Genomic DNA, 21,191 nt, shown 5'->3' on the forward strand with positions numbered 1-21,191 from the left:
TAGAAAATGCTAATGAATAGTATTTTTATGTACATGAATGGTAGAACTTGTATTTATATGTGAGATGTGTACGTCTAGAGTCTCTATAAGTAAGTGTGAAGTCCTTTTAGCAGAGCTTTAGAGCGCACAGTGGGCTTTGAGCTATCATGCTTAAGTAAACATCTCGGCTCTTTGCTAGATCAGTCAAACACTTTACCAGTTGCTTCAGAACGATTCGTTCATACACCAATTCATGTTGATCGTCTGCAAGGTGTCTGCTTAAGGGCATAATCAGTGAATCGGTTGCGACGTCATCGGTGTTAGGAAATAACACAGCTGAAGAAGTAAAATAAATCAGGAGCACAATCAACAACACAAGAATATAATGTGGAAACTCCAAAACCGGAGAAAAAACCACGGCCGTTGTCAAAACCGACAACCAGAGAATAAACACTATGTGAAAATTGTTACAACACCTAGACTTCACTCTCAACCACTCCATGACCCCAGTACACCCACACTCTCTAAAGTAAATATTTGAACTACATCTCACAAATAAACTTAAAGTGTTTTCAGGTGCTACATCTTTGGTGTTTTGGTGTGTTGAAACAAGGAGCTTGAGATCCCTATATATAGTCTTGGACCCTCCCACCCCTCACTAATCTAAGCGATGTGGGACTTCTCCAAGATGCATAACTTGATCTTTTTTCTCCTTCATTAGCAATGTGGGACTTACATTGCAATCAACCCCAACAATCTCCACCTTGATTGTAATGGTCTTCAGTCTTCATTGTCTATACCGACAATCATTGTCTTCACCGACAAACATAATTCTCATTGTCTATATACCGACAAATTAAATTATCATACTCCACCATAAAAGAGTACACTACACTTGGAACTAAACCATCCCAATAATTTTCTTCACTTGGAACTAAACTATTCCAAGAATTTCCACATGCCGAAACCTTGCTGGAAATTTATTGTGCAACGTCCATGTTGGCTTTCTCCGGAAGTTCATCAGCCATCGACATAACCACGTACCTTGCATCAATGTCAACCAATGCCCGCACGCTATCACCACACACCTTGCATCTATATCAACCAATGCCCGTGTGCCACCTAGACAATCTCATGTTTAGAACGCCTTGTGTAATCATGATTGCATCAACTCCTCCATCACAACATCATCACAGCTGCAGACCGACTGTAAACTGTGCACCAGGTTGGTTCCCAGAAAATAGATGTGTCTTTCTAGAACCTCCCAAAACAGCACTTCACAATGTCACACTTCTTCAGCACCTTTGCAATACCACACAAAGTGATATCCATCGAACCGGAAGCTCTGATACCACTTGTTGGGGGAGACAGGGGAGCCCATGGGCCGGGGAGCAAGACACCAAGAGATCCCGACGCCACATCTTAACCCAAAACCTTAAGGCATTAGGTTTATGGGTCACATCTCTTATAAAGTCTTCTCCTCACCCACACTTAACCAATGTGGGACTCCAACTCCGCACTTGAATTCTCAACAATCTCCCCCTCAAGTGCGAGTCACCTCCACATTATCATGGCCCCCCTCCGCGGAAGCTTATCTACTCTTGCACCGTTGTTCGCTTCACCGCGTCAACGGAACCCGCCGCCTAGCCACACCGCTAGGAAGACTTTCGACACAAGGAGCCGTAACCATGACTACACCAATCATCGGCTCTGATACCACTGTTAGGAAATAACACAGCTGAAGAAGTAAAATAAATCAGGAGCGCAATCAACAACACAAGAATATAACGTGGAAACTCCAAAACCGGAGAAAAAACCACGGCCGTTGTCAAAACCGACAACCAGAGAATAAACACTATGTGAAAATTGTTACAACACCTAGACTTCACTCTCAACCACTCCATGACCCCAGTACACCCACACTCTCTAAAGTAAATATTTGAACTACATCTCACAATGCTACAAGAGCATAAGAGAAAAAGAAAACACAAATATAAACTTAAAGTGTTTTCAGGTGCTACATCTTTGGTGTTTTGGTGTGTTGAAACAAGGAGCTTGAGATCCCTATATATAGTCTTGGACCCTCCCACCCCTCACTAATCTAAGCGATGTGGGACTTCTCCAAGATGCATAACTTGATCTTTTTTCTCCTTCATTAGCAATGTGGGACTTACATTGCAATCAACCCCAACAATCGGGTCGTATAACTTTTAGAGCCAAACGGAACAATTAGGTCTTGGATTATGAGAAGAAGGATATATATGATCAAGTCCTTGGTAAATGAATGCACGATAAGGGAGAAAAGTATACGAAAGGGTAGAGGTCTAAAAAAGGGTTAGACTTAGCATGTCAGACCGAATAACTCGATTAAAGTATGGACTAGACTATTGAAATTCAAGCTCGATCTAAACTTGACCAACCTAACCATGTTTGAAAATTAATCAACCCATTGCAAACTAACTCGAGATGGTATGGGTCTACTCGGTAACTTGATTTTTTTCCTTATTTTTTTAAATTATAAATATCTTTAAACTAAATATAAAAATAAATTAATAAATATAAGATTATTAGAAAAATATTTGCTATTTTTTCTATTTTATGTGTTTTATTTTTTCATCTAGTAAAAAAAAATTACATTAACTTTCATGTGGTTAAAATTTAGCAACGATCGCGAATTCGTAGGTTCAATTCCCACTGGATGCACGCAAATAGGACCCTCCCTCCAAAATAAGTCTATTATCTGATTTTTGTTCAAGAATGACATCTTATTGAAATAGTGAATATATTCAAGATAATTATGTATTTACAAAATACTGTCTCAATTCATCCGTTTGGAGGATTTGCGAATTCCTAATGCTTATGTTAAAACGTTCCAAGGAAATTGGCAAATGTTAATGTTGCATGTCAAGCGTTAGTGGATCTGACCGACGTAAATTCTTTCAATACTAACTTTGATTATGAGTTGAGTATTTATTAGTTGACTGAAAGCATCAAAGTTGGTGGATATCAAGTGCACTTGGCAATACCTCTTTCGCATCGTGTTGTTATACAATTTGGGTTGGATAAAAACCTCTCATATTAGCACTCCAGCCTCATTAATTGCACCTCTCTTTCAAGTGTATGCATGATGACTCTTGAACACTTTGAGAAGAGAATCGTTGGTTTGACCGACGAGCTAAGTGGGAAAATGGACCTTCTTTCTTTGATTTTCAGCAAACATTTTTGGAAAGTAAAAATTATATCCAGTTCGGTTCGGAAAACTTTCTAGTCGCAGATTAGTGCGTTCTGCGCCACCGGCGGCGCAGGTTGATCTCTCTGGTGGAGGTTGCATTCATTTATTCAACTTGACATGTGGACACTGGCCTCCAAACACCGCAATTCACGGACCTTGCTATCATAACCTCTAGCCAATCCTCATATCTAGTAGTGCCACAAACTATATTTGATCCCCAACCCCAATCATACCTCATTGCCATAACTTTTAGCCTCCATGTGGATTTAGTATATAGGATTCGCAATGAATGTTAGAGTTTGGGAGAGAGTGAGAATGAATCACATGGCAAGTGAGAGATTGAGAAGTAATAAATGCAAAGACCGTCTAGTATTCATGGTAATTAGTTTTGATCAAGTCAGCGCTACTATTTTGACCTAGGATGCATCGTACACAAGTGTCAACCAAGTCAACGCTAAACCACGAGTCGAAGTTCTGAGTCAGATCCACCAAAAATTAATGTTGGCAAGGCAGATTCTAAAATGGTTGGTGTTTCTTTCATCAGCCAAACCGACGCTTCCAAACCGTGAGCCGACACTACCTTTAAATAACACATTTAAATTTTGACGTTTCAAGTCGGCTTGCCAAATGCTAACCGACCAAAATTATCGTTAGCGTCGCTAAATCAAACATTGTAGAACAAGTGCATGCGCCCGTTTTGGATTAATTAGAAAGTAAAATTCTATTTAACGGGCTAAACACATTAACCAGACTCCAATACTTGTAATTAACAATGACTGATTGACTACCTTAATTAGCTGAGAAAGTCCAGATTCAAGCTAACCAGTAACACCAAATTAAGCTATTTCATTACATAATCAGGATTAGGGTTCTATCTTCTTTCACCTGAGATTACCATCAACAGTCTAACAACTATCATAGTGAAGCTAAGTCTTCTTCTCAGCTAGATATATATAACTAAGATCTTCTTCTCTCTCTACTCAATACTCAATATCCATCATCATTTATATTGACCATTCGGCTCAGCAAGTGCAGCTTGAGATGACCCTGCAGCAGCAGCATTTGGTGTTGCAGCATTATTATGATCCCTCATGTAACCCCCCGCCATGGCTGCACCATAATACCCATTTGGATGCCCAATGTGATGATGATGGTGATGGTGATGAAATGGTGGTGGTGGCACAAAAGCAGTTGCAACCCCAATAGTCCCATATTCCACAGTCCTCTTCCCAAGCGGTTCAGCCCTCATGGAGGTTCTGTCACCCTCCATCTCACGGTACCTATGAAGGTACATGGTGAGAGGCTCAATGTAGTCATCAAACCCAAGCTTGCTCATGGCCCAAAGCACATCCTCTGCAGTGATGGTCTTGCGCTGCTCCCTCTGACAACGCTCATTGGCCTCTCCAGTGATGAAGCTGATGTACTCAGACACGCATTCTTGAATTGTTTCTTTTGCATCATCGGAGATTTTGGCATGTGGCGGCAGGATCTTCCGCATGATCCTGATCACGTTTGCAATTGGCATGAAACGGTCTTGCTCCCTCACCGTGCATTCATTGTCATCTGTTGCTGACTGGACAACGTTGTTGTTGTTCTCTGCTGCCATCACCTGCTGCTGCCTCATGTTCACCTCCGAGACTGATAGCTTCAACCCTGTGTTGTCAACTTGTCAGAGGTTAATTATTGCAAAAACTTTCATTTACCAAAACCTATTAAATTGAGTTGAGAAAATCAATGCAATATCAAATTTCATTTGGACAGACAAAAGACAAAAGTAAGAATTTCACTTTATTAAGGTAAAATAAGTTATTATAATTAACAAATGTAAAATGAATTTTACCTTATAAAATATCTCACTCTAATTGAATTCTAAAAGCAAAAGCTACAAAGAGCCTTCAACAATTTATTTTAATTTAAATATATTTCTCAAATTCAATTCTCTGCAATTATGATTACAACTGTGTTAAATATTTTGTAGGAAAAGTTTTACCGGTACAATAGTATGTAAAATAGGATTAACCAAAGTTAGAGTATGTTTGTTAAGTTGGATGTAAAATTGCTTTCATCATCTAATACAACTCTTTTTTTAAATATTTTTTTACATTAAAATTAAATTTGTATCCAAACACATCTAGAGAATACACATGTGTTTCAAACAAAAAAAAAATTGAGAATGAGGCCCAAACAGAACAGAACAGGGGTAGTGGGGACAGAGCAGGGCATAGCTGTTGAGAGGCTTGAAGCAGGGGTTTTACTAGCTTTCTCGAGAAAAGAAAAATCAGAAGAAAACGACAAAAAGCAGCTCTGAAGTCATGCCATTAAAGGAGACAAGCGAATAAAAACGGTTCTCTTTTTCATGGACTTTGTTTTCATGCATTCAAACTAGCTGAATCAAAAGCTTGTGCATGTAACAGAACAACACACCGCCCTCACTCAGGTTTATAACAAACCATTAATAAGCGTGCTTAATTAATTCTGTGTAAATCTTGGAACCAAACATGCACTAACTATTAGTAATCAAGTACTGCATGCATTATGCATATCCTTCCAAAACACCATTTCTTGGCTTGGCATGGAAATTAAGAGTTAATGAAGAAGACAGGGAGAAGAAAAGGGGGGAAGAGTGTGAAGTGGAGGCAGGTCCTTGTATTCTGATGTAAGGTTGGAGAATGCATGGACGCCACTTGTAACTCTCAAGTCAGTGGAGTCCATGCATGCATGCCTGACACTTGTTCCGTTCTACAAATCACAACCATAGGCCATTGATGTCATCATCTTCATTACCTCACGCCATTACCTTGCTTTACTGAAACTGCCTTCATAAAACAAGGGGTGGGGTGGAGTGGCGGTATATACACATACAGAAGAAACAACCTTAGAGGAAACAACCTTTGAGGTTGTTTGATAGATCAGCAAATGCAAATGATCAGCAAAAATAGTAAATTCTAGCAAATGAAAGAACCAATTTGAAAGGAAAATGAATATTCTTAAATTCATATAGTGCAGACACGCAGAGCCATAAACGAAAGGGAATAAAGTGAATAATTTATCTAGTGAGTGTTATTAAAATTGAGATATAGAAATAAAAATGTGATCTGTGTGATGAGGCGTGTGTTGGCACTGATTGAATGTCTAACTATCATTTGTTAATGCAGAGAAAGTGAAGACTAAGGAGATAAATAGCTTGCATGCATGTGGTGGAACACACAACTACCTGAGTGTATATTAAATAATGTGCATATATATAAAACACCAAATATTACAAGAAAAATGGGATAGATGGTAAAAGAAAGAACAAATGTCAGAGAGAGAGAATCATTAAAATGTAGTTTTTTTTACCAGAGGGGGTAGAGTTGGGGATCTTGCGGTAGCCATGAAAGCCTCCTCCAGTATCCATAGCATGCAGAGAGAGAGGAATGGATGATAAAAGAAGAGAAGAGAGTGAGTGGGGGTGGTGAGAGATAGATGAATTGAGAGAGAGCGTATAGGCATTGGAGTACTTGGCAAGTGTCGTGATTTATAGTGCTCAAATTCTGTCTACAACGTGTCACTTGAGGCGATGTAAACGAGGAACCCGGCAATAGCCGGTCAAAGACAATGAGACATCAGTCCACTCGGATTAGAGACTGTGACAAGACCGACAGCCGTAGGTTGCTTCCTTTATTTTCCGTTACACTAGACGTCACTTCTTGCGGTGAATTATGTTTCCTACGGATCGACTTGTATGGATAAATATTGGCGTGGATAATACACACATGAATGAGGATAAGAAAATATTGAATGGAAGATGGATCTTGCTTGATAAAGACGAACTCGACTAATGTACATTTATTGATAGGACAGTGCAGTGCCCGCCCGATCAAAATTTATCACTGATTACCAATAATATTTGGTATAACTTGTAGATAATTCAATTTCTTAATTATTTAATGGATGATTCAATTCATAAGTGATGGATGTGGAAAAAGAATTTGTTGTTAGAAGTCTATTAACATAAGTTATCTCAAAGTTTTATGAGATTAGTCTCACAGCTACCGCTTGCGAAGATATCTTGGTGTAACAAATTAAAAAATCCCCTGCCCCCACCTCCTCCTTCCTTTTCTCTTGACTGACCTCCTTCCACCCTTCCATAGGGGGCATGTGCATGTGGGTGAGCTCGCAGTGGTTATGGGTAGAAAATGAAGTTGATATGTGAAAGGAGGTCTTTAAAAACAACATTAATTGAGGAGTTGGGGTTTGCGAACAATGAGAGAGGAAGTGCGATAAAGGAGGAAGTAGTTTGGCCATTTGCGGCGGAAGGAACTCGATCTAAGGCCTCCGCATACACACACACACATATATACTCAATGTGCATCATTATGGGTCAAATCGTTTCTTGAGGATGCACAGAGTAGGATGAGAAAGAGGAAAGTGAAGGCAAGGAACAAGACAGAGATGAGCATGGAAGAAAACGATGATTTTGAAGATGAAATGCGAGAATACCTAGGTTTCACCATTGTTATTGGTTCAGCTAAAATATGAAATTCAATCCATTCAAATTAACACTTGTAATATAATATATATATATAATTCCTCGATGTCAATCTCATATCTACTACTTCTTATTCGTGAGTTTAGTTTTCACTATTCCTACAAGACCTGCAATCGAGGCTCGCCACATGTCCACTGCTTTAACACAATTCTTTTTTTCTTTCAACTGGAGGCTGGCAAACAACTTCGTTATGCACTCTTCACTGTTCCTCCCCTACGATGACGAACCCTTGATTGCTTGGGCATATCCTCTCCCCCTTTCTACCAACTCTGAAGTACAACTCACACTCTTATGATATATTCATCTCTCTTCAATCTGAAACTCGTTCAACTTTCCACTCACTTCTCACCAACCCATCTATTGCGTCCTATCTGATTGATCTGATGATGGTTTGCTTTTGGCCGCCGATTGATGTTTGCCTCACGATTTCTTTGCCGCCGTGTATGGTCTTACCATTCACATCTCTACATCTCCAATTATTCACTGTTCAAGCGTCATACCTCTCCTGCAAAACCGAGATTGTAGAGTTTGAACTTTGAATGCATCAGCAAAGGTAGACTCACTAATGAAATGGTCAGTGTCAATCCAGAGCTCCATTAATTATCTCCATTGTGTTGTATAGATTTTGTACTACTGAGTACTCAATTCCCTTAGCTGTATTGTAGATTTTTTTTTTTATGGAAATCATAATTTTTAAAAACTTATGTACTATGCTATGTGGCTGTGTCAGTAGTTTCAAAGTTAGGCTATAAATACCCCATGTTGTGAACTCCCACTCAACCCATTTTCATATCTCAATTCCTGCTCTTCGAAATCCCCCTATTTTAGTAGTCTAATACTGTTTTTTTATTTTTATTCTGTAGGGTGAGAAGATTGAAGCAAATTAGGTTGAAATGAAAATGCCCTTCAAGTGCTCGACCAAATGTTCAAACAAACTTCCAAGTGTTTGAATGCAGATAGAGTAGTTTGCATGGGATGATGATTCTGATATTTAACACTATGGCCCTGTTTATTATCCTTCTACTCACTCTACTGGTGCTCAACGTGACATAGAGATTTATGCTTACTTTTAGTTTTAGGTCTCACTGAATTGTAGCTCAACTTGACATAGTTTGGATTCTTTTCACTTGGCTTTGTACTGGATAATTTTTTCTTTTGGGTTTTTTTTCAAGGTGTGCTACAACTTATAGCTTTACTTTTCAGGAAAAATTGAAGAATATCTCAAAATGTTGGGAGCTAAATACAGCGGACCTGTAATGAAGTATAAATTCTTACCATCCTATTTTAAGTAGTAACTGCACATGTTAAAGAGTTAAGGATTTTAATGTTATCATTTCCATCTAATCCATTACTTTGAGATGAGTCTAGAGTAAATAAGATGTAATCTTTTAAAATATTGTTTCATTCTCTTCTACCATTTTCCAGCACCCCAGAAAAATTAATTATGAAGAAAGACATAGGCATAGCTATTAACTTGATGTTAAGATTCTTTGGATTTCGCTTTCGAAATCTCCTTCTTTGTTTTGCTCCTGTGAGTACTTTTGCTCCCGTGAGTACTTCAGCTGTTATGTTATGCTCCAAGTTGTTTGTGGGAGCTGGCCAAATTGTTTTTGACCCTAAATCCCTGATGAAAATGTACACAAATGTGTTGGCTAAGTGCTGGGGAAAATCTAATGTTTTTAGAAATAGCAGAGATCGTTGAAGGGATTTAATCTTTGTTTGGTAGAAAAGATTGTCCTGTTAGGACCTTTTAAGTTAAATTGATGGAGCATCTTATGACATAAAGTTACACAATTATATTATGGACTGGGTGGGGTTATTTTACCTGTAACTTGATTTGATTTTGGTGGCTTGATGTTAGTGAGGGGTTATTGACATAATCCTAATTGAGTTGGATTGTTGTCAAGCTTTTATTTGCTAGAAATAAAATCGATCTTTTTTCTTTTTTTCTTATGCTTTCTCAAACGTCACTACTCAGTGGAGTTAATGTCATTCTTGATCTTGAAAATGTATATGAAACCTTATGTATCATATAGAAAATGCTCAATTTTCTTTTACAAAAAAACAACAATCCTTCTCATGATTGTCTTTCTACTGTGTTTGTGTTGGCCCTTTTTTCTATATATTATTTGATTTCCCTAATGTTTTATTCTGCAAATGGTTCATTGCTTTTTCTTGATTGTTTCTGCTCTAAACATTGTTCGTTGCGAATCAGTACAACTCAGTTTGAAAGTAAAGATCAATTTAGGTGAAATTCTTAAACATTAGGCATTCAAAGTGACCTACAATAATTTTATGTTCAGTTTGCATCCTATAAGTAACCTGCAATCTCAAACTAAGAGAGTCTATAATTATTGAGATCAATATGAATTGCAGTGAGATTTGGGGGTCAGGACTACGAGTATCACTGACTAGCTTGGCGCAAGGTGTTTTGAGTGTTGTCCTCTGAGAAGTTCTAGAGTTTTTCTGCATTTATTATAAAAATTGGTATTTGACATCTGCTCTGATGGGTTGATTGGAATTAGAAAAGAGTGGGGGTTTGTGTTTTTGAGATATTGCAGGTAAGAAGCTTTGGAAGTTTGCATCTTATTTCTTGCTTGGGTTGTGAATAGTACAGGGAGTTGTTTGGGGCTCATGTTAATGAAACATGTCATGAATTCCCACTTTTGATTGTATGCAAAGTTTTTTTTTAATAAGCTAAAGAAATTGTATTCACATTTAGCACAAGGGGAGCTAAGCCTAAATACAAGAAAGTAGGAATTCCATACTTCGATTTCATGACTACAAGTGTTCTATTTTTTCCTCTAATTAATGTTTGTTTTGCTTTGTTGCACTTTGGTGATAGATTACTATGTAACTTTTAATAACATAATATCCAGCTCTACCTTCTTGACCTATTAGGTGTTTGTGAAATAAAGAGAAAAGAAAATTGTTTAAGGTGACAGATTGAATGTTATAACTATCACTTATTGCCAAAATTGATTATAGAATTTCTTGGAAGAAGAAAGTAACATGAAATTAAAATGTCGGTAGCTCCCTCAGTCATTTCATTTTATATTTACAGTTTAAGGTTATACTTATGATTTAGTGCAATAAATTTCTTCATTTGGTACTGTAATGGTTATAGAGAGTCATGTACCGGTTAAATTCTTTATCAGAATAATTAGAATAAAGAAGGTAACAAGTAGCTCCCTATCTCATTCTCTTTAACCATTACAATACCAAATGAAGTTGTCAAAGAGAAGGATAGAATTAAAAATCCTAATTGAGCAAGGGTAGTTTAGAGACTACTTTAAAAGTCAGAGTCAAATAGAAGGATTTGTCACAATGGTTGCCTCCTAAAATGATGCTAACTGATGATTTTGTTCTTTTCTTAAAGGCTGAAGTGGAAGTTGGGATACTTGATCAGCTTAATGCTAGCAGGATGAAGAAAATTACTTTCAAGAATCAAGGAGAACTCGAAGTGATATTTTTATGTGCAGATTTAAAAATAGATCCATATGCTGCCTGAGAGAGCAGTGTGGCACATTGATTGGTTTTGAAGACACTAAACCAGCTGATTCCTAGCTGACACGAACAATCATATAGCAAAAGCATAAGGTATAAGTTGTCCAGGGATTTCCTTTCATGAGCATTTTTCTCGTGCCTTAAGAGCCTGATTTCTAAATCTATTGTGTATTGCTGAAAATCATTGTTACAAGGGCATATATATGACAACTGAATATAAAAATTATCTGATATATGAGTTGTTTGCATGAGGTCCCTTTTTTCCTATCCTTCCTATGTGAACCCATATAATTGTTTTCTCTTCTTTTTTGGTTTTCTTTTCCATCCTTCCTACAACGAGTACATGAATTATTGTTTGTGACATTGAACAAATTTAGGTTATCTGGTTTGGATCAGTTTGCTGAACATGGTTTGTTTTTATATATCATCACTATGTCTATTTCTTCAAAGATTTTGTGTTTCAGCTCACATTCTTCATGATGCAGTTCTCCTCATGTCCATTATGTTGTATTTTAAAGTGAAGAATGATGGTTCTCTGTGCTCCTCTCATGAAGGGTATAGCTCTTAGTATGTTAAGTGTTATGGAGCTACTATGCAGCAATTTCATCTTGGTTCAAATATACCTAGCATTTAAGCAGTTGAGGAAGTATTTGGTTTAAATTGGTAGGAATTATTGATGAATGTTCTTATAATATTTCATTATGCAAAAGCTGTTTATCAGACACCTTTGTCTCTCAAAACAATTTCATGGGTCTTCCTAGACTGGCTTTTAGAGGTGGTGCTATCATAAAAAGTTTTAGTGATGTATATGATTGTAAAACTTTTGATATTGTAGGCTGTACACATGGAATCTTCACTTTCTCTGTGATCTCTTAAGTGGTAATTAAAGATATGTTGCGGCTTCCTCAAGTGGAATAATGTACTGCTTTGGAGTTCTCTATTCCAATTTGGATTTTCTTTTCGTGTCTGTTATCAATTTAGTTTTTTGTTGATGTTTTATTTGCACACATACACTTTGTTTGCTCTGTTCTTGAGTATTTCTTGTGCTCAAAATTTATTTTCAATTATGAATAGTGTGTTGGCTAATTAAAAAAGAGTCACTATTATGTTTTGATCTTCATTTTAAATGTTTGGTTTTTATGAATTACAATTAGGCTTTGATCATTCACAAGCACATAAACTCTATTTTAGTCCTTACACGAGGTATCAATTGGTGCAATGCAAACAAAAAACAAAAAAAGACTATGGATTAAGAAGATAGCACAAAAACTATTTTCCACTATAAATATTATAAGTCTTTTAAACCCATCATTGTCACGAAGTTCACATACTAAAAAGACCGCTATGATGTAAAATTTGCACTCTCAAACATTATAAGTAGGTAGATTGAAAAAAAATTAAGAGCAAAAAGGATTTATTCAAATTCAATAGAAAAGTACAATCCCACAAAAGGGAGAAAAAAAAAGAAGACCCAAAACCAACCCAAAAGAACACTCATGGTTTACTATTTTTCAACTAAGAGGTTTTCTTAAATTTAATTCATTACAAATTACCCGTGCATCGCACGGACAAACGGGCTCTATCCTAGTGTTGATACAACTAGATGATGGGAATGGAAGAAAAAGGCAAGATAATATTTCTCTTATTCTCTCTACACTTCATATTCATTACAGTGTTACAAGTTTGAAATTAAATGTACATTTATCTCATCGGAGCGATTCTCGCCTATAACATCGACGTTCTCGTTCTCCTCAGTCTTTGGCAAGAGGAGCTACTTCTGCAATCACATCCCCTATTTGTTCACTATTAATGTCACAATAGGAGTTTTTTAAGACATGAAGTGATGGGTGGCTGGTGGGGAGGGGAAATGGATGATACTGATTGGAAAAAGAGTGATAGCAACGGTCATGGCAGAATATGCAAATGTAGTACATTCTCCACATAATATATTTAAGGGGAATGCTAATGCACACTCACTCTTTTTTTTAGAAGGAGTGCATTAGCAACACACACCTTTTTCTTTGGACATAAAACCCAGGTTTCACTTTTTAAGTTAAGTTACTTTATAAGAGTGTTAAAGTAATTTTACAATCTACACTCTCTTAGACTTTGCAGAGAAGATTCATCACATGTTCATTTCTCTCTCTCACTCACTCAACCTTTTACCATTTTCACTCCATCTCTCTCGTAGCCTCTATTATTCCTTCCACTGCCATCTTCATTGTCAATCCCTCTCCCCTAATTTTAATATTGGGTATTTACCCATTTATCAATCCCTCTCCCCCAATTGCATTCCCGTTCAAGTCCATCTTCGTCTCTTCCAAGTTTCACACCCACCATCTCCATCACTATGTTGGATTGGGGGAGAAGATGCAATTGAAAATTGAGACCCTGTTCTTGTACGTTGTGGGGTTGGTTTCGTGTTGGCAGTGGAACCAAATTTCATCAATTTGGCCCCAAAAAATCCACCAAGAGAAAAGAAAAAAACTTTGCCATCATCTGAGAGACGAAGGCTGGAAATATTGGAAAGATGATGAAAGGGTAATTGTACTGGTTTAGGAGAGAGAAACAATGTTTGGAAATTGGGTACGGTTGACTGGTTGTGTTAGGAAAGAGAAAAAGCTTGGATTTAGGATTAAATAAATACCAAGTTACACAAATGCCCCTAACTTAAATCATTTTAAAGAAGAGAAAGTTTGAGTTTTTTGTCCAAAGAAAAAGGTGTGTGTTGCTAATGCACTCCTTCTAAAAAAAGAGTGGGTGTGCATTAGCATTCCCCTATATTTAAAGCTTTAAACCAAAGAATTATATGGTAAAATAAAGAGTTATGATATATACACAACTCTCCATTCCTTTTCCACCTTCATTACTATCTATTTCTCTTTTCTTTATCAATCAAATTATTTATCACATATTTACTTTCTCTCTCCTTTCTTCCTATCTCTCTCTTCCTCCACCTCTCCACACCTCATTTTTGAGGTGTGAAGGTATAATTATCCTAAAATAAAATAAGTTAGAAGAAAATGAGAAAAATTTGAAAAAAAAATAACGAAAATAATGGGGTGGTTAAGTATTTATTTGGTTAAATAGAAAATTAAAATAAAGAAAAGCCAAACCCTTCTTTTCTTTGGTTTGATAGTAGTATAAAAAAGGGAAAAATATATTATTATTTTTTTGGTAAAAAAGTGTGTTAAATAAAAATGACAAAAAATACCACAACATTCAAAGCCCAATCCTAAAACATGTATTAACTGATTAAGATAAACATTTTGATGATTAGCTCAACAATGTACCAATTTTGCAAAGGTAAGAAATTTTTTATTTTGACAAATGAATTGATGTTGTGTGAGATTGGATTCAGAATCACGCAATTATAAGATGGTTAAGTTTCCTCCTCATCCCCACAACCAAGAAAATCCCATTATCTTCAACTAAGAATTGAAGAACAGCTTCACCAGGTACCACCACCACTACTACTACTACTACTTCAACCAGCTTCTTCAACTATTGAATCTCGTTTTTCAATTGGGTTTTCCGTTTAGTTATCAAAATCATGTCTTTTTTATCCTTTGCTGCTCTTAATCCGATCTGGGCATCTTCGCTTTATGTAGTAATGCTATAAAAGTTTGTAACTTTATCTTAATCTGTTCAATCAGGAAAAATGGGTTATGAGGACTCTGCTACCCTTGGTATACAGGGGGTTGGTTGTGTTGTGTTCCCCTTTTTATAGAGAATGAATGTCTAATAATTCTGTTCTGGTTTGTGTACAAGATGTAATGATAAACTAGTTTTTTTTTAGAGTCTAATGTTAATTTTATACATGCTTCCTTGGCAGTCAAGGTTAGTATGACAACCCCCATTCCTGTGACATCCATGTCAGACACAACAGATTCATCCCTGGCTGCTGTACAAATGACTGCAGAAGAGCAAGTGCAACAGATTGAACTACTAACATCAACAGATGATGATCATGGGGGTGTTATCGTGGAAATGGATGAGCGGGAGCCTATGGATTCTACGACCTTTTTGTCCATTCTCAGAGCTTCAATTTCACACTGGAAACAGCTGGTAGTCTCTCATATTAGTTGTTTGTTTTGAATTCATTCATTCATTCATTTAGTTGATACTTACTGGGACAATTGTAAACTAGGGACATGTTTTGTATTTCAGATTAGGCATATTATTAGATAGGTATTATATGTGGTCTCATTCTGGCTGCAAGGGGCAAAAGAAACACACACATAGGGTTTTTGGTCATCTTGTCTTTCTTTGCTCATCTCGTGTGTTAGTCTATTCTGTCCTCCCAAATTTATCAATTTAAAGGATATGTACTAGTGCAGCTTTGGATTTGATACATGGCAATATGACATCCATATAAAGTTAAGGTGATTAGTTTGCCATTGTTTCTGCTCCATGTTATGGCAGTCAAAGGAAACAAAATCAGTCAATAAATTTGATTCTGGATGATTTTCATGTGGTCTTAATGGCTCTCTCTCTAGTGTCTCCCTCTCTCTGTGTTTCTATTTTCCTTTTTTCATTGTAATGGAGTAATACTTTTCTTCTTCATTTGATATATTGGGTTTCTTCGTTGTCATTGATTATGCACAACTCTTATAATCTATATGCATTTGGTTTTGGTAATATTTAAATTTACCAGCTAAAAAATATCATTATTTTTGCTGACCCTCAATCTAGCACTAGTGATCTACACTAACATTTATTGCTTCAAATTTACATTAAGATTTCTGATTTAACCTATCTTTTAGCAATTCAATTTCCTATTATGTCTGAGATAGATTAAATTCTTCCGGGAATTAAATTTATTTTTCAAAAGCTAACAAGCTTATTATGTATATGCAGCAAAACTCCACAATAAGGATAGTTTACAGTTTGAAACATTTTGATTGTTTATTCTTCGGAAATTTATTCTATCCCAACTGATTGGGCTGGAAATCTTCAATCTGCCACTATCTTTGTTTATGAGTTATTGAACCAACATTATCTTGTAGGGCAAGAAGGGTGTTTGGATTAAATTACCTATTCACCTTGCTAGCCTTGTTGAAGCTTTAGTTAAGGTGAGTTTACTACTTACTTTACTGATGAAATTGACTCTTGAGAAGTTTGGTGAATGGTTAATGAAATAGTGAATTCAAATTTCAGCCTCTGTCCTTATGCACTAGCTTTTCATATTACTCATTATTTTTGTGGCATACATGAACACAGGAAGGTTTTTGGTATCACCATGCAGAACCAAAATATTTGATGCTTGTATATTGGATTCCAGGCGGTGCAAATACTATTCCAGCGAACGCCACACACCGAGTGGGTGTTGGTGCACTTGTTGTGAATGAGAAACAAGAGGTATTTCCCTTGATTAATTAAAACTTAAAGCAACAGCAACCAATATTGTGATACATACATATCATTCCTTATCATGCCATATGATAATTTCTTAACCTGGATGGAATTGAAGTTGCATATTTGACCCTTAATTCCAGAGAACACTAATTCAATCAATCATTTAGAAAAGTGAAAGGGAAGGCACACCTTGCATCTCATTTATTCATAGAAATTACATTGATGAATGGATATCCTTGTTGTTTATTCTAAATCCTGTTTTCATACTCTTAACGTATGGGTTCAAATGAAACTGCATTTCTCTCCCCCATAAACTCTTATTTGTGTGTGAGGGCTGTAGATCAATCTATGTTCTTGTAATTCATTGTCCGTATTTACAGTGTAAAGTGAGTGATGCGTCTCTCACTGCACCTGCAAATAATACTTCAGAATTCAGCTCTATTGGCAATTGGTGTTAATGTCTCATTTTTATTAAATGATCTTAGGTTCTAGTGGTCCAAGAAAAAAGTGGACATTTTCAGGGAACTGGGGCCTGGAAATTCCCTACTGGAGTTGTTGATCAGGTAATTGTATTGATACCTTTTTTCGTTATAGTTAAGAAGCTAGTCCATGTGTTACAATGTACTCATTCAACCTTTCCAGGGAGAAGATATTTGTGTAGCAGCAGTGAGAGAGGTCAAAGAAGAAACAGGAGTAAGTAATCTCTTTGCAGTTGGGCTAGACATGAAATTTTCTGTTGATCAAAAGGAGTTTTCCATTGTTGTTCGAAGCCTAACTATACCAAGTCCTCTCAATTTTCAGGTTGACTCAGAATTTGTGGAAGTATTAGCATTCAGGTATAAATCCTTCATCTTGTTGTGTATTGGAGCACCAATAGCAATATCATTGCTTATGGGTGACTGGGAATATGTATTGGAAAATGTATATATTGCAGATCTTATTTAGTTGTTGGAAAATTTGTGAACTTCTTTTCTTTTTTATTTATTTATTCTTGTGAGTTTACAATTTAGATAACTGGCATTCCTTTCTTCTCTTATCATATCTTGATCAACAGACAAAGTCACATGTCGTTCTTTGAGAAATCAGATCTTTTCTTTGTGTGCTTGTTGCGTCCTCTTACTTCTGACATCCAAATACAAGAGATAGAGATTGAGGCTGCAAAGGTACGTACAATTTAATTGAAGCTAAGCAGTAATTAACTAATTATGGCATGTTCTCCTTGTCTTTTAAAAAATTTCAGTGTTTATGGACCCTTCTCTTATGAAGCCTTCTTTTGTGAAGCCTTCTTTTTCCGAATTTGCTATACTTTGATAGATACTATCTGACAATAAATTTTATCTATTTATTGAAAGAAGATTTTCAGGAAATATAAATTCATTATAGCCAGGGGTATGTTTCTTCAATTCTTGATATTATTTCTCTGCTGCAGTGGATGTCATTCGATGAATATGCAGCTCAACCATGTATGGAAAAGTATGAGCTTATGAAGTACATCAGTGATATATACTTGGCAAAAGTAGATGGAAGATACTCTGGATTTACTCCTGTATCTACAGCATCAATCTTCTCTAAGCACACGAGCAGCAGCTATCTTTACTTGAATGCTGGAGGCCCGACGAGGAGTAATTCTTTATAAGAATCAGTGAAGGTTTACACAGTTAGAAAGAATTCAAACTAGGCAACTTAGTAGTATTATTTGATTCATTATGTGAACAATCTCATAGTGTTACAGTGAGATGGTTCATATTTGAATTTCAAACCAATTTGAATTCAAATCATCATAATGTCACTGTCTATTTCCAACTCCTGTGTACATGTTTACACCTGCACTTAGGCAGATCTAGAGTATGAGGGTACTAGGTAAAGAATTGTTGGGTGGAGCATAGCAGTCTTATGCTTGAGGGGCATTTTTCCTCACAGGCGCTGCTTCATATTTAAGTATTTAACTCTTAGGCTAGTAGTGTCATATTGACATTATGGTATATAAAGTTTTTCTTAAGCTGCACATTTACTGGTAATTTCACTATACTGATTAGCAAATACAAAAGTAAACTGCATCCAAGTTATCAAAATCACAGAGATTAGAACATGGTAGAATCAGGGACCCCCTCACCCTCCATCCTTTTTTTTGAATGTTCTTTTTGCATGTTTCTGTATCTTTGTTTTCTGGAGCATGGAGCTTCCCTTAACTGATGCATTTCTGCTCTGATTTGTTCAAAAGCCTTCTACCTCAGGCCTTGCTAATGAGGATCCATCACTCTCAAGTCTCAACAGTACAATTAGACTCACATGAGATCTGTAGTTTGGAGGAGGCATACTAATCTCAGATTTCTACCTCAGGCCTTCTTGAGTATGCATAGAAAATTAGACATACATATTTTCCCTTTCCTCCCCATCAAAGATCGAACTGGAAGTCTCTTCAGAGGCTATCGAAGTGGACTTGTACATTGAGGCACTTTCGCCTATACTTGTTAGAATTACCCTATAATAAACATACCAAAAGATATACATGTTTCTAAAACTAGAAAATTACACTACAACACTAAATCAGGTAAATTGTTGTCAATTGTATATAAATGCATTCTGCATTATATGAAGTTGATATGCATTGACATCATAAATATGCATGAATAGAAACCAAAAAAAAAATTCTGTAGTAGTTATGATCGATGGTTGCAGTACATGGTAGTAACTAGCAATAACTTTGCTTCTTACTATAGTAGTTATAAGCTACTAAATAAACAGAGGAAGAGTTGAGAGAAGATAGTCAAAAGAGAAGATATGCCATACCGCAAAAACAAGCTCTATCAATTGTAGGTTGGCCACGAATCCTGTTCATATTATTAATCACTTTTTGAATGTACTGTTTCTCTACAACCTATGTATAGAATAGTGAGAATAGTAAAGCGCATGTTTAAATTTCCGTTGAACTTGATGTGACAAAACATTTCTTCTCTGATCCACATTAAACTAACGTGACAAGTTCTAATAAATGTATTCATGTTTACGTTCGCACCGACCAACCCGTATCAAACATACTTTTGAATGTTAAGTTTATCCCATCACATTTGATCTTGAAATTGAAAATGTGAATAAAAATATATGGTAGCTCTTATCTTTATACAAACTTGTATGAGCTAACTCATAAATGTCTTTTAAAATAATAAAAGCGCAAATCAAAGTCTAACAATTTCACAATAACATAGTATTAGTTCATAACTTCTAAGTTCTAACATAGTCTTTAGTTTGAAACATAAGATGCTCTCTTGAAAGAAGATGCACCGGCTTTTTCATTACCACCACCACCATCATCTCTCAAATCTTCATCACCGTTAGGGGTAACAATATGAGTTTGCGGGGCGGAGCCAACCACCATTGATCCCCTAAAATGCGAGTTGGGTTGAACTGACATACTTTTTAGCATTTGAGTTGAAAATCTCAATCTAACCCACAAAAAAAAGGCAGGCCAAGCAAGCTGGTCCAGCGGATCAAGCCCATTTTAACACCCTTAGTACTATAACATGTCTTCTCTTAGCTGCTAAGTAGTCTAAGTGTTTGGTTCTAAGGTCAAAATTGTTACATGAAAAAATTTAAGTAAAATAATTAATTTTAACAGTTAATGATGCTGAGTTGGTGGCCCCACAGACTTGAGATGAAACAGTGTATCTAGTCTTGATATGGTAAAATCTGGACTGGTTTTTGTCTGTATCTGTAATGCTTTCCTCTCTGTCTATTCATGAAATCCTCGTTTCACAGCTTTTCTACACACTTCCCAAAGCCTTCTCAAGGTACTATAAATAAAGCCTCACACCCTGCAACACTCTCACTCACTCATTCCATTCCATCAAATCCATGCAAACTCCACTGATGGCACCTGCTGACTCCTACATCAGCCTTCCTCCCATGTACTATGACCAGCGTCAGCGCCGCTATGGATTGGCGACAACGCTGGATTACTGCTGCTCCTTCCTCTTAGCTGCGGCTTGCTTCGCCGTCTTCCTTTTCAGCATCGTATCCCTCTCAGTGCTCATCATCTGCCTTATCATGCAGCCCCAACTCGCCACCGTTCGTGTCGACTCCGCCACCGCCACCCTGATCTCACTCAACAACACCACCGCCAATCTAACCGACGCAGCATTCAACTTCACATTCGTGGTCCGAAACCCCGATTACTTCTTCGGCGTCTCGTACAAAGATCTCGAAGCCAGGGTGTGGTTCGGAAATAACAATCGCACCCTCGCCTCCACGCGCTTGAAACCATTCTCTCAGGATGCAGAAACCGAAACCAGGGTCCAGGCCCAGATGGCGGTGGTGAATGGATCTGTTATTGACGGTGGTGTAGCTGCTGAGATCGCTGCGGAACGTGGTGGTGGCGGTGGTGGGTCTGTGAGATTTGGGGTGTCGTTGTTTGGTTCGATTTTGTTCAGTTATGATCAGATGCAGCATGATCTGGTTCCTTTGAGGTTTGAGTGTGATCCTGTGATAATGGAGTTCCAAAAAGGTGGTAATGGTACTGATACAGGGACTTTGGTTGGTCCTTCTGTTATTTGCTCTGAGGTTTAGTCTAATGTTATCATGATCAGG

General features: G+C 36.9%; 2 protein-coding genes and 1 long non-coding RNA gene across 5 annotated transcripts; 2 read left to right on the forward strand and 1 right to left on the reverse strand.

Moving 5' to 3' along the window:
• Positions 1-3,993: 3,993 nt before the first annotated feature.
• On the reverse strand, positions 3,994-7,059 carry LOC130713700 (nuclear transcription factor Y subunit B-6-like). The gene is made up of 2 exons (XM_057563500.1): positions 6,551-7,059; positions 3,994-4,864 (listed from the first exon to the last, which is right to left on the reverse strand). Exons 1-2 carry the CDS (start codon positions 6,606-6,608, stop codon positions 4,212-4,214), a joined length of 711 nt encoding a protein of 236 aa, XP_057419483.1. The 5' UTR covers positions 6,609-7,059; the 3' UTR covers positions 3,994-4,211.
• Positions 7,060-7,658: 599 nt separating this feature from the next.
• Positions 7,659-12,154, forward strand: LOC130714465 (uncharacterized). The gene is made up of 4 exons (XR_009011289.1): positions 7,659-8,315; positions 8,606-9,003; positions 11,122-11,342; positions 11,735-12,154. It is a non-coding gene; the product is annotated as an uncharacterized LOC130714465 (long non-coding RNA).
• Positions 12,155-14,512: 2,358 nt separating this feature from the next.
• Positions 14,513-18,614, forward strand: LOC130714936 (nudix hydrolase 2-like). Of its 3 annotated transcripts, XM_057564918.1 has the most exons (9): positions 14,518-14,707; positions 15,085-15,317; positions 16,259-16,324; positions 16,473-16,610; positions 17,093-17,170; positions 17,250-17,300; positions 17,409-17,443; positions 17,662-17,770; positions 18,037-18,614. In XM_057564918.1, the coding sequence occupies exons 2-9, from the start codon at positions 15,096-15,098 to the stop codon at positions 18,241-18,243; spliced, it is 906 nt and encodes a 301-aa protein (XP_057420901.1). In that variant the 5' UTR covers positions 14,518-14,707; positions 15,085-15,095; the 3' UTR covers positions 18,244-18,614. The 3 variants fall into 3 exon arrangements, with proteins under 3 accessions (XP_057420900.1, XP_057420899.1, XP_057420901.1); XM_057564917.1 differs by having other exon boundaries at positions 14,513-14,707; positions 15,090-15,317; positions 17,250-17,443; XM_057564916.1 differs by having other exon boundaries at positions 14,514-14,707; positions 17,250-17,443.
• The last annotated feature ends 2,577 nt before the right edge of the window (positions 18,615-21,191 follow it).

Source organism: Lotus japonicus, chromosome 4, assembly GCF_012489685.1.
Source record: "Lotus japonicus ecotype B-129 chromosome 4, LjGifu_v1.2".
Taxonomy (NCBI): Eukaryota; Viridiplantae; Streptophyta; class Magnoliopsida; order Fabales; family Fabaceae; genus Lotus; species Lotus japonicus.